The sequence below is a fragment of the Sus scrofa genome, chromosome 6, assembly GCF_054392235.1.
Source record: "Sus scrofa isolate SSC_HxYL_T2T_F1_AM1 chromosome 6, Sscrofa_HxYL_maternal_Yorkshire_Landrace_v2.0, whole genome shotgun sequence".
In the NCBI taxonomy this organism is placed as follows: Eukaryota; Metazoa; Chordata; class Mammalia; order Artiodactyla; family Suidae; genus Sus; species Sus scrofa.
In genome coordinates, this window is record NC_139388.1 from 158,375,817 (window position 1) to 158,389,123 (window position 13,307).

At 42.5% G+C, this 13,307-nt stretch overlaps 1 protein-coding gene across 5 annotated transcripts in view; it reads left to right on the forward strand.

The window, feature by feature from the left end:
* The window catches only part of OMA1 (OMA1 zinc metallopeptidase), a 177,154-nt gene that overhangs the window by 71,979 nt on the left and 91,868 nt on the right, over window positions 1-13,307 (forward strand). For 3 of the 5 annotated variants that reach the window (XM_084964976.1, XM_084964974.1, XM_084964977.1), the window contains exon 9: window positions 2,874-2,922. In XM_084964976.1, coding sequence (XP_084821102.1) covers window positions 2,874-2,891 — 18 coding nt within the window. In that variant the 3' untranslated portion in view covers window positions 2,892-2,922. Of the gene's footprint in view, window positions 1-2,873; window positions 4,934-13,307 lie in introns of those variants that run through there. The other 2 variants (XM_084964972.1, XM_084964975.1) reach the window with 2 other exon arrangements.

Sequence of the window (13,307 nt, forward strand, 5' to 3'; positions counted from 1 at the left end):
CTCATTTTCTGACCCAGAGTCTGTGCTCCTCATCTGTTTGCTGATTCAGTTGGCTAGTCTCATAAAGGAAGCAGGAATGAAAAGGATTCCTTTCCCATCCCCCTTCACTTGTAAACAGCAGGGCCAATAACCTCTCTTCCCTCACTTAAAAGCACTCATTTTAATATGCTGTGGCAGGTGGTAAAAACATCTATTTCAGGTATATTCATATACATTAAAGATAAAATTACTGATAATTGTCTTTTTTTTTTTTTTTTTTTTTGAGATCTAGAGAGTTCCTTAATCTATGGTGGGAAATACCCCTCATTTCATTGTGGAAAGGAAACCCTATCAGTGTACTCCCCCTTTACACCACACCCCCTAATTTCCATCAGAAAACCAATAGCCCTCAAAGGTAGGTCAGCAGCTCCCAGCCTTTTAATCACTAAGAACTCCTTTATACCACCTGGCTCTGTGGGTGTGGACCATTACGCCACCGAGTTGTGTCTGCCCTGAAGGGTTGGAGGTCTAGATGCATGACCAGGGTCTCCTGCTGTACTCCTGCTGTTTAAGAGTTGGGCATGCAGCACAAGTCACATTGCGGTCCTGCTTCCAGGTCTCAGAATTTTCATGACATCATCAAAGACCAATCAGGACCACCACCAGTCATCATGTGATCTCTAGTGTTACCAAATTCCAGCCAAAAGAAAGATTTGTGATTTTAATTAGCCTGAGTGGCCTAATTATATGAGAAAATATAAAATTTTTAGTTAGGTTCTTTGAAATATTAAGCATCACTGGCAGGTTTCAGTGTCATCTTCAGAGGCCACAAGGGGCCTGGGACCTCTTCCTGGGCAGCACGGGTTTATAAGCAGCTTTGCTTTTCTCTTACCAGAATATAAAAGAAAAATTAACGTGTATTAATTTTGACCAATATATCAAATTATGCCCGTATTTTTGTAGGTTAGAGATGATGGATGGCCAGCTCAAATCTTCTGCTGTGCTATATTTAAGGAAATATATTTTAAGTGTTATTTTTGCAGAGAAACAAGTAGAATTTAATTTTTTCCAAAACTCTTCTCCTCTGATGTGAGAATACCTTGAGAAAAATCAAGGGCAGCATGAGTAGTTTTACTTTTTATTTGGGAAAATGGGATGGTAACATTTGCTCTGCCTCCTTCCCAGGTTTGTTGTGGGTTTTAAATACAGTAATGAAGATCTGCTTTGTACAACATCCAAAATGCTGCACCCGGGCTTATTTTCATATTTTAGCATTGTCTTAGTCTGGGTAATAAGATTATTATTTAGAAGAAGTCATTTCCAAAAGAATGATCCATTGATGGGACACAACCCAGAATTGTTGGTGGTCCTTTCTTACCCAAGCGTGATAAAAAGGGAAAATTATTTGCAGCGTATTTTGTTTTAGTCTGATTTATGAGTGTGTATGTGTGTGTGTTTGACCTAGTTATCCTGTTAATCCTGTTATAGCTCTGGTCTAGACAGTGTCTAGACAGTTGTTCCATCAACTTCTACGTTCTGATGCCTAAATCTAGAGAAGTAAGGTCAACCTTTCCTAGAAGGAGCAGCCCATTCCCCAGATGATGGAGCGGGAGGATGGGAGCTATGTTTGCCCTGCTAAGGACAAGATGTTCCTACCTTCTTCTCCTTTTAATCTTGGCCAAGCTCTCAAAGCATGGGGTGTTCTCCCTCTTACAGATAAGGATATGGAGGTTCCCAGGACTGAGTATCGTGGTCAAGCTCACACAGGGAGTCCAGGGATTTAACTGGGTTTGTGAGACTCACGTGATTTTACTGCCTTTCACATCCTTTGCCTCACATGCAAAAAATGAAAGCCGTTGTCAGGGCATCATGGGAAACATGTATTTGGGGCCCTAACTTTGTTCTAGCACCCAGGGCTTTTCTCCAGCTCCGTAATCCCTGAAACATCCCCTGATCTTGCCTCTCAACACTCATTTCTTGCCATAAGCCAACCTGCTAATGACTTCAAGATGTTCACGACAAATGCCCAGCAGCCCTTGGGAACACAAACTGGCACACAGAGCTCAGAGAATTCAAGTCCAAGTATTGAAAGAAAGAATGAGTGAATGAAGGGAGGTATAGATGAGTCCAAACAAGCAAGTAATAGGAGTCACTTGGATGCTTGGAACAGCTTTGGGGTGAGCTTTTTTCTATGATGTAGTGAAGGGAAAGTAGCACCCATGCACCCAGGGGTATTTCTCCATCACCTCCTCCCAGTCCCAGGCTTATCGAAGCCTTGGGTCTACCGCAAACACTCCTTGGCAGGGTATAGACAAATCCCACCAGTTTTGCACCCTCTAACCACTGTCTTTCCCTGTGCTCTGCTTTATGTTTCTTCATAGGACTTTTCTCCATGAAAAGTGATAGACCTCTTGGACCCTATGGCTACCCAAGGTCATAGGGGTCACCAGCTTTGATCTGAGCTGATCGCAATGAGCCAACTACTCCTCTCAAGGGAATGAGTTTAGGAAACACTGAGGATTCAGGGGCTAAGGATGTGGGTTCAGATCCTTCCTTCCTCAGCAGCTTTGTAATGGATCAGGTCACTCTGCCTCTCTGGGCCTCAGTGCATCCTGACTGTACATTGTGAGGCTGGAAAGAGCCTTGCCACTGCCCTTGCCACATTGCATGGCAAGCCACCCTCTGCTCAGGGCCTCCTCCAGGGCAGGGATTCTGTTACAGCCTTCTGGCTTCCATCCTGGAGCCAAAGTGCTGCTCAATATGTGTTTCCTAAGTCAGTGTAAAGAATAGTAGCTAGAATTACCTTTTTAAAAATTGTAGTTAATTTACAGTGTTGTGTTAGTTTCAAGTATACAGAAAAGTGTATATTCTTTTCATATTCTTTTCCTTTATAGGTTATTCCAAGATATTGAGGATATTGAGGATATTTTCCTACGCCACACAGTAGGTCCTTGTTTATCTATTTCATATATACTAGTATTACCTTTAATGTTGTCTGGCAAATTCCTCACAGTGGGAGTCTCCATCTTTTGTGAAACAGGCTTATTTTCTTCTTAGGTTTGCTCTAAAGTTTGCCCTTAACAGCTTAGCCTCTGCAGCCAGACAGACCTGGATCTGAGGCTGGCTCATTCTGGAGTGAGTTACTTTACTCTGTGAGGCTCAATTTGCCTCCTCCGGAAAATGGGGACAGCAACAGTTGATGCTTCTGGGGGGTTGATGTGAGGACCAGATGTGTGTCCAGTACTGGGCCATTTACCGGCATAGAGGGAGTAAGTGTCAGGAGTGAGTGGCGGGTCACTGGTGCAGCCACACCCACAAGCCCTCAGCCCCCTGAGCTGGCCGACAGCAGCAGAGACGAGTTCCCACTGCTCTCCCCACCTCCTGCCTCCTTCTATCCTGGGGGATTTCTCTGGCACTGCAGGGTTTTGCTCAGCCACAAGCAGGGGTTGGGGTATTCCCCAGGGTAGCCTACAACTGGTGGGGACTCGGAGTCAGTGAATAAGTATCTCATCCTCTTGGATGATTCTGGGTTGTGACTCTTCGTTAGTGAGAAGATCCCTGTGGGACTGAGCCCCAGCTGTCCACAGCTCTAACCCACTCATCAATGTGTACTCTCTTGGCTCTCTCCCTTCCCTGCTCTCTTTGTCCACTTCCTTATGTGAACATCCTGAGAGCGATGTCAAATAAACACCTAGGGCCAAATAAACACCTACCCTGGTGCCAATCTTAGGGCTGGCTTTGGTGGGGACCCACATTGGGAAGTTAGCTATCAAATGTCATCATTATCATTATTGTTATTGCCGTTGTTGTTGAATTCCCATGACAACCCCGCTTAACAGATGATAAAACTGAAGTTCAGAGAAGTGGTAACTGGCCTATGGTTACACAGCACATAGCTCTATAATCCTTACCTCTTGGGGTTGTTTTAAAGAACAAACAACTTATACAGCTCAACAGCAAAAAAAAAATAAAAAAAAAAAATAAAAACCCAACAACCCAATTGAAAAATGGGCAAAAGACCTGAATAGACATTTCTACAAAGAAGATATACAGATGGCCAACAAGCACATGAAAAAATGCTCAACATCACTAATTATTAGAGAAATGTAAATCAAAACTGCTGTGAGATACCACCTCACACCAGTCAGAATGGCCATCATTTAACAAGTCCACAAATAACAAATGCTGGAGAGGGTGTGGAGAAGAGGGAACCCTCCTACACTGCTGGTGGGAATGTAAATTGGTACAACCACTATGGAAAACAGTATGGAGGTAACATCACAAAACTAAATATAGAACTACCATATGACCCAGAAATCCCACTCTTGGGCATATATCCATACAATACTTTCCTTAAAAAAGACACATGCACCTGCATGTTCATTGCAGCACTATTCACAATAGCCAAGACAAGACATGGAAACAACCTAATTGTCCATCAACAAATGATTGGATGAAGAAGAGGTGGTATGTATACACAATGGAATACTACTCAGCCATAAAAAAACAACAAAATAATGCCATTTGCAGCAACATGGATGGAACTAGAGACTCTCATACTAAGTGAAGAAAGTCAGAAAGAGAAAGACAAATACCACGTTATCACTTACATTTGGAATCTAACATATGGCACAAATGAAACTTTCCAAAGAAAAGAAACTCATGGACTTGGAGAACAGACTTGTGGTTGCAGAGGTGGAGGGAGTGAGATGGACTGGGAGTCTGGGGTTAACAGATGCAAACTGTTGCATTTGGAGTGGATAAGCAATGAGATCCTGCTGTATAGCATAGGGAACTATATCTAGTCACTTGTGATGGAACATGATGGAGGATAATGTAAGAAAAAGAATATGTGTATATATATATACACATATATATGTATGACTGGGTCATTTTGCCATACAGTAGAAATTGATAGAACACTGTAAATCAACTACAATGGAAAAAATAAAAATCATTTTTAAAGAAAGGAATGAATGAGTCAACTCTCAGATACAAACAGGCTTTGTAAACTGTAATGTTAGGCACAAGTTGCTTGCTTATCGTCTCTTCATAATGACACCTCTTCTAAGTGATCCTCTGATGCCCACAGTTGCCATAAACATGCCCGAGAACAATAGCTAATCATTCCTTGTTCAGATCCCATAATCAGTCCCCCAGAGCAGCCTTGGAGTTTGAATCTATTATCTGTGATTCACAGGCTCTGGATCTGGAGTGACCCTAATAGCTGCCTGTGCAGTGGGGGTTTTGACTTGGATGTCACAGTCCAGGCGTAGAGTGGGTTTTATGCATACGTGACAGTCCATCTGGGAGCAGAAGTCTGCTCAGCAGCCAGAGCAGACTGCAGAGCAACACTCAGCGGCCCCATCCAGAACACAGAAATGCAAAGGCTGGGGAGACAAACCAGTGCTGGGGAAGCCTGCTCAGAAGCACTCTAACTTTGCAGGGGCATTCAGCTTGGATTGTTCTGGAAATATGGTCACTAGAGCTTATCAAGGTCCAGTCAGTGACAAGAAGACCAGGAACCAGTGCAATTATAAGAGCCACCATTCGTTAGTGAATGGATAATGAATCACCTCTCACAAGCCAGGCCCTGGAAGCTCTTAACATGCAGGAGATGGTTTGATATCTGCAGTCATTACAGGGGGTGGAATGATCGTAGTGCTTTATATATGAATGCAGAAATCAGAGCCTGGAGAGCTTGAGTGACTTGACTCAGACCTCACAGTTTGGACTACCCCCTCTTCCAAGCTTGTGGGCCCCACATTTAACACCATCTAGAGGCATTAGTTGTGGGTAGGTTGACTGGCTGGTTGGTTGTTTTTTGTTTTGGTTTTTTACATTTTTTGTTAGAGTTAATTTATAATGTTCTGTCAATTTCTACAGCATATATATATTCTTTTTCTCATATTATCTTTCATTAGGTTCCATCCAAAGTGATTGGGTATAGGTCCTTGGGCTACACAGCAGGTTCTCATTGCTTATCCACTCCATATGTAGTAGTTAACACCTACTAACCCCAAAGCCCCAGTCCATCTCACTGCCTCCCTCTCCCCGTCAGCAACCATAAGTCTGTTCTCTGTGTCCATGAGTTTTTTTTTCTTTTCCGTAGATAGGTTCGTATGGGTGGGATGGTTTATAATGCACAAAAATACATTGTGATATGTATATTGAATAAGATAGATCTTAGACAAATTCCTTCACTTTCCACTTTTGTCTTCAACCCTACCAGTAATTGGTAAAACCGGCTTCACAGAGCAGCTATGAAAAGGAAGTAGGTTTATGCATGTAGGTGCCTGGCACATGGTAACGGATAACAACTTGCTCTTTCTCTTCTCCTTTCAAACTAATGGCTTATAGTCCTCTTACTTCCAATGACGATTTGCAAAGAAAAGTTTGGGGTCAAAATCTGACACTTGTGCCAGGCCTCAAGTGATTTAAGAGATTCTTTTGTAAAGGCAGAGACTATCAAGAGACAATTACAAGAAGGATTGTTCAACAAGGGCCTCTGTTTTCTTCTCAAGATAGCATTAAGTAGCTTTCGGACAGTTCCTGCCCTGATTTCTCTGCCCTTTGCTGGGGAGGTCTCTCCCATTGAACTATTTCAAATGTTGCAGCAGAGCTGGAGAGCTGTTCTTAGCCCCAGCCCCACTGACAATGTGAAGGGCAGATAGAATCCCGTGGTCAAGTTCAATGACCACAACTAGGCACTGACTCTCTCCCTTAAAGAGAACTGCCTCTCCCTGTTTTTACTCAAGATGTTGATAAGATGTTGATCTAGACTAAATTTCTTATTTTATTTTATTATTTTTTTTTTGTCTTTTTAGGTCCGTATCCACGGCATATGAAGGTTCCCAGGCTAGTGGGTTAAATCAAGCTGTAGCCGCTGGCCTACACCACAGCCTCAACAATACAGGATCTGAGCTGCATCTGCTACCTATACCACAGCTCACGGCAACGCCAGATCCTTAACCCACTGAACAAGGCCAGGGATACAACCTGCATCCTCGTGGACAGTAGTTGGATTTGTTTCCGCCGAACCACAATGGGAACTCCCTAGGCTAAATTTCTAGGTGAGACTTATGAAAAGTAATAATGATAAAAACAAAACAAAAAATTACAACCAAAGTTTTGTTAGGGCCCCAAATACCAAGAACAGGAGGGGACCACTTCTGGGAGAAGATGTTATGGTGAAGATGGATGACATAGAAAGAACTGTTTCACTCAGAATGGCACTGAGGCTTATAGTCACACAAGTTATACATTGCACACCTCCAGAGGGTGCCATCCACCCGGAGTACTATATGAACAACACCTGGTAGAATTATGTGACAGGGAAGCCCTACCTGTGATGCTTTTATCCTTTCTGTCAAGGACATTGTCATCAAGATAGGGCATAAATAAGGGTGAAAGGAAGTTCTAGGTGGAAGAAGAGATGGTCAGAGAAAACCTGAATACTTTTATTATTGTTTATAGTAACAGTGGGCAATAGAAATAGTTAACACTTAAGAAGTAAAACATGTCAGAAACTCTACTAAACACTTTGCATATATCATCCCATTTTACTCCCAAGTATAATATCGTTGCTGTCCAGCCTACAGTCATTCTTCCTCTTCCTTTACAGCAAAGCTTCATTTTGCTTAGGTGGCAGTGTGCCTGGCTTAATGGAATAAATCAGGATCCTCTAAGCTGATATGGCAATGCTACCCCCTAAGCCAGTGATTGGTCTGGATGTGACCAGATCTGGTCCATGAGAAATAGAGAAAAGTCTAATATTTTCCTGGGATGGCAAATATTTTTCTTCCTGATAGGAGAGAGGCCATAGAAAAGACTGACTCTTTGTTATTGGTGGTTTGCTTATTTTATTTTTTTAAACCTATGTCTTCTATCCCTGTTTTGCAAGTATGGTGTTAAGATGGAATGCTTGTTGATGTTGTGACCTTGTATGAACATAAGGGAAGGCCAAGAGAATCGTGAAGATACCAACCAGAATCCCACCATCACTGTATTGTTGAGACAATACTGGCACTGCCTCTGGCAGTGAGGTGAGATAATTAGACATCCAGACTGTTTATGTCCCTGTTAATTGAATATTCTCTTACCTGCACCCGAAAGAATTCCTACTGATAAAATATTGTTGGTTCCATTTTGCAAATTAGTTAACTTTCCAGCTAGTAAGTGGAAAGGCCACACTTCAAGCCAGGTATGCCTAGACCTGAGGTTTTCACTGCTGCTCTTCTGCCTAGGGGCACGTCTGTAATGTCCAGGGGAATTACATTCCAAGGGTACTATGCTGACCCTATCAAATCAGAAGAGCTCTCATCAGGGGAGAGCTCTGCTGGGAGGGGGAACTCTTGGTTCCTGGAAATGCTCAAGCGGAGGCAAGACTACATCTCGAACCATCAGTAACGTTGAGTATCATTTCATATATTTTTGTCTTCTTTAGAGAAATGTCTGTTTAGATCTTCTGCTCATTTTTTGATAGGGTTTATTGTTTTTTGATATAAAGCTTCATAAGACGTTTGTACATTTTAGAGATTAATCCCTTGTCAGTTGCTTCATTACTGAGTAAGTAAGCCAGACAGAGAAAGCGAATATCACTTACATGTGGAATCTATTAAAAAGTGATAACAAAAGAATTTTTTAAAAACAGAAAACAACTCATAGGTTTCAAAACTAATCTTATGGTTACCATAGGTGAAACCGTTGATGAGAAGGAAGAACTGGGAGGGTGAGAATAACATATACACACTACTGTATAAAATAGATGATTAATGAGAACCTACTGTATAGCCCAGGAAAATCTACTCAATAGTTTGTAATAACCTATGTGGGGAAAAGGAATGGGTATATTTATATATATGACTGATTCACTTTGCTGTGCACCTGAAACTAATACTAAAACTAATTGTAAATCAACTGGTTATACTCCAATAAAATTAAATTTATTTAAAAAAAGACTATCATCCATAGGGTTTGTTGGAGAGGAGAATCTGGCTCTGGGCAGGCAGAGATGAGGAGGAGGGATGGTGAGTGAGAGGCAGACGTTCTTTGAATGTGTTCTGGAGTAGAACTAAGTGGATTCAAAGACTAAGTTAAAAGATGCTGCAGCCTTGGCTAACCAGGTTTTCACTCTGAGACAACGTCTCAGGCTTCTGTGCTCAAGGAATAGGTGTGGTGGCTCTCCTCCTGGACCACCAAGGGCAATGGTGTGGTGACTGGTCAAGGTCAGGTCAGGTCTATCAGGGTTCTAGCCCTGCCATTTCTTACCTGTGAACCTCAGCTTCCCCCTTTGTCAAATGGGACAAATGGACTCGATGGACTTCACAGGGCCACTGCGAGGATTAAATGAAGTGATTGTGCATCTCCACAAATATTTATTGAGGACCTACTATGTGCCTGGCCCTGATATCTATGCCAGCTGGAAAGAACTCCCCAAATTTAAAGTGTTAAGTATTATTCTTTATTATTATTATTTAAAAAACTGTCCAATTCCTCTCTCCTTCACACCCCACCAAGGGAATAAAAAAGGACCCCATTTATCTATTTTGAAATAAATTGAGCTCTTATCCTGGAAAATAGAAGAAATGGCTCCAACAGACAGAGTTTCCAGCAAGACAAATCCCCCAATGGCCTCTCTCTGCCACCGCTCAATAATGGTGTTTGCTATAAATCAGAGAGCTTCTTTATCAAGTTCCCTGGAAGCGCTGGGGACTGATTTAGCCCTTGAGTGAGATTAATCACAAATGCTGCTTTAGAAAGAGTGATGGGTGTGAATAAGAAGGGTCAGGGGAGATCATTCCAATTCACCCCAATTGCGGCAGGTGACTGGAGTCAGCAGAACAAGGGCTCTAAGTGTTTTAACATTTCTGTTTGAGAAAAATTGTTGCATCCAAGAATAAGTTTCTACACTCCTAACCATGGCCTAGAGGGACAGGGGAAGGAACGAATGGTTTTTGTTTTTTTTTTTAAATTAAAGCACCTACAATGTGCACCAGACACCATTTACATAATCTCTTTTAATCTCCGTAATAACTCCATGAGATCAGTGGGTTATCCTAGGTTATTTTTGAGACCTACTGCAGAGAAATGCTTATACAAATGATCATGTGGCAATGATGAGAATGAGATGTAGGTCTGTATGAGTCCAAAATCTTATCCTGGAGCCTCTCGGGACCTCTGCAATAGATCCCTGGCAGCAGAGCTCCATGCAGTCACCCAGACAAAAATGGAAGTGTCTTCCTGAGACTGCTGGCCCCAGCAATGAATGATGTCTGAGACAGTCCTCCAGGACCCAGCTCTCATGGCACAGTTCTGCAATGACTTTCTCAAACATCTTCCTCTTTTTTTTTTTTCATAAGATAGAGAATGAATGAATGAATGAATGACGAGTAGGGATATACCTCCTCCCTGTTCATGCACAATGTGGCAGCCATGGAGGGTCTGGACCCACTCAGCCCCCGACCCAGTACCCCCTCCTTCAAGAGAACCTGCTGTGGGGAGCAGGGCTGACTAATGCTCCAGCTGCCACACCTTCAGACTCACTGTCACATTTCACCTGGATGGCTCCCAGCAAGTGACCAGGCAGGGCAGGGGTCTTAGCGCTGGGCTTGACCATTCCCACCTCACAGGAGGCAAATCTAGTGGACAGTCTTTGCTTGGGGACCCCCTGTTAGCCTAGCTGGAAATTTCTTCAAACTTCACTAGTTAGAAGTCCTCTCCTTCCTTCTCACTCTCCTCTCCTCTGTGTCCAACCAGCATCATGGTCGGAAGACCCCACCTGCACGTGCACATCATTCACCTGCATTTCTCCAGTGCATCTCCTGCACATCTAATCCCATCTTGGTGTCTGCTTCTTGGAAGACTCTAGTAGACACAGTGTTTCTGTGTCCCCCACCCAAATGTCTATCACTCAGAAAACGAATCAACACTGTAACATTGTCATGCAATGGACCATTAAGGTGCAGTGAAAAATGAATGAATTAGAGATAAAGGCATCAACACAGATACATCTTAAAAACGCAATATTGTGCAAAAACAAAATAAAAAGGGATACAGAGTGATACATTCTGGATGTAACATTTATATAAAGTTTTAAAACACACACAACAAAGCAATACATCATTTGTAGATGTGTACATGTATAATAAAAACATAAAAACACACTAGGGAGTGATAAGCACCAACTTCGGGAGTGAGAAAGAAGGGAGAGAAAGAAAGCAGAACCCAGTCAGCTTTTCTGTTTTAAGTTGGGTGGTTTTTACATCATTGCTCATTGCGCTTGAGTTTTTATTTGCCTAAAGTATTCCATGATAAAAAAAATTACTACATATTAAATCATACCCAACAAATTGCCTCTTTTCAAAATATATTAAAACAATTTGAAATTGGTTCTGCTTTGGAAAATCTTGGATCTATGCTGTCACATACCAGCAGTTGGGTCTTAGTCTCTTGTGGCTTTTCCTGCACTGAGTAGCCATTTCTTACTTTTTCTGCCCTTTTCTAGTCCCTTTCTTTTCCCGACCCTCACTGGACCATGAGATCTAAGAAAGAAGATTCTCACCTCCTTATTTCTAAATCCCCAGTGGTTATAACCATAGTGGGGGAGCAATACGTATTCATTATGTTTTTAGTCATCAGGAGGTGAGAAAACCAGGGACTGGGAAGAGAGAAGGCAGATAGAGCAGATGGTAGAGAATGTTCTAATAATATTTCAAAATCTGGGAAGGCAGAGCTTCTGCCCTTGTCTGCATGTGGGTGATGGGTGTGCAGTGGGGGCCTGGGGTTCAGGTCGGAGGGTCTGAGGCTTGAGTTCCTACTACTGTGCCAGCCACTGTGTTAAATGCCTCACGTGTTTTATTTTCAGTCTTTACAACTTGGAGTGTTGGGCATTGAAACCTGTTTTTAAAGATCAGAAAACTGAGGCTCAGCAAAGTTGAGAAGTGCCAGAGCCACCCATCTGCTAACTAGCAGAGCCAGGTTCACCCAAAATTCTTTCCGGTTCCAGTGGTCCCCTGTGGGGCTCTGTCTCCAGATGCTGTGTCTTGTTTTACACAAAGTAAGTGATGTGTTTTTCTGCTGTGAGTTTACTCATCCATTTATTAATGTGTTCAGGCATTTATTCACCAGTCCAATGATACAGGCACCAGAATCAAGATAGACAGCACAGACTCAGGCCCACTGTCTATCAGGGGGCACAGAGGCATGAACAGGTGTCTGTGCAGTGGCATGAGTTCCATGATGGGTGAAGGTCGGGGGGCAGAGGCAGCGCAAAAAGTGGCACATCACCCAGGGTCAAGGTGTCAAGTCTTCTTGGAGGTAATGACCTCCAGATGAGACCCAGGTGGAGCAGGTAAAGGGAAGAGAGGAGGGTGTGTGGCAGGGGAGGGAGATTGTTCCTTCAAGAAAGAAGAGCCTTGGAGTCCCCGTCGTGGCTCAGTGGAAACAAATCTGACTGGTATCCATGAGGATGTAGGTTCAATACCTGACCTTGCTCAGTGGGTTAAGGATCTAGCATTGCTGTGGCTCTGGTGTGGGTTGGTGGTACAGCTCCGATTTGACCCCTAGCCTGGGAACCTCCATATGCTATGGGTGTGGCCCTAAAAAGACAAGCAAGAAAGCAAGAAAGCAAAGAAGGAAGGAAGGAAGGAAGGAAGGAAGGAAGGAAAGAAAGGAAAGAAAGAAAGAAAGAAAGAAAGAAAGAAAGAAAGAAAGAAAGAAAGAAAGAAAAAGAAAGAAAGAAAGAAAGAAAGAAAGAAAGAAAGAAAGAAAGAAAAAGAAAGAAAGAAAGAAAGAAAAAAGAAAAAGAGCGAGCCTTGGGTGGAGGGAGGTATACTTTAGGATTTGGGACTAACATATGCGCACTATTATATATAAAATGGATAATCAACAAGGACCTACTGTATAGCACAGGGAACTCTACTCAATATTTTGTAATAACCTATAAGGGAAAAGATTCTGAAAAAGAAGATAAATAGATGATAGATAGATAGATAGATAGATAGATAGATAGACAGACAGACAGACAGACAGACAGACAGATAAAACTGAATCTCTGTGCTATATTCCTAAAATTAACACAGTATTGTAAATGGATTATAATTCAATTTCAAAAACTGAAAGAAAGAGCCTTTCCAAGTCCTGAGGAAGTGAAAGTGACAGGGCTTCAAGTGACAACCACTTGGAGATCCCCCCTTGCCTCTGCCTTCCAGGTTCAGATTCTAAGTCTCCAGGGACTTCGGCTGGACACCTGCATTGCTTCTCCTCACACTTATTCAGTCTTTGTTAGTCCAGGCCCTCAGAGGAAGCAGAAAGAAGAAATTGAGACA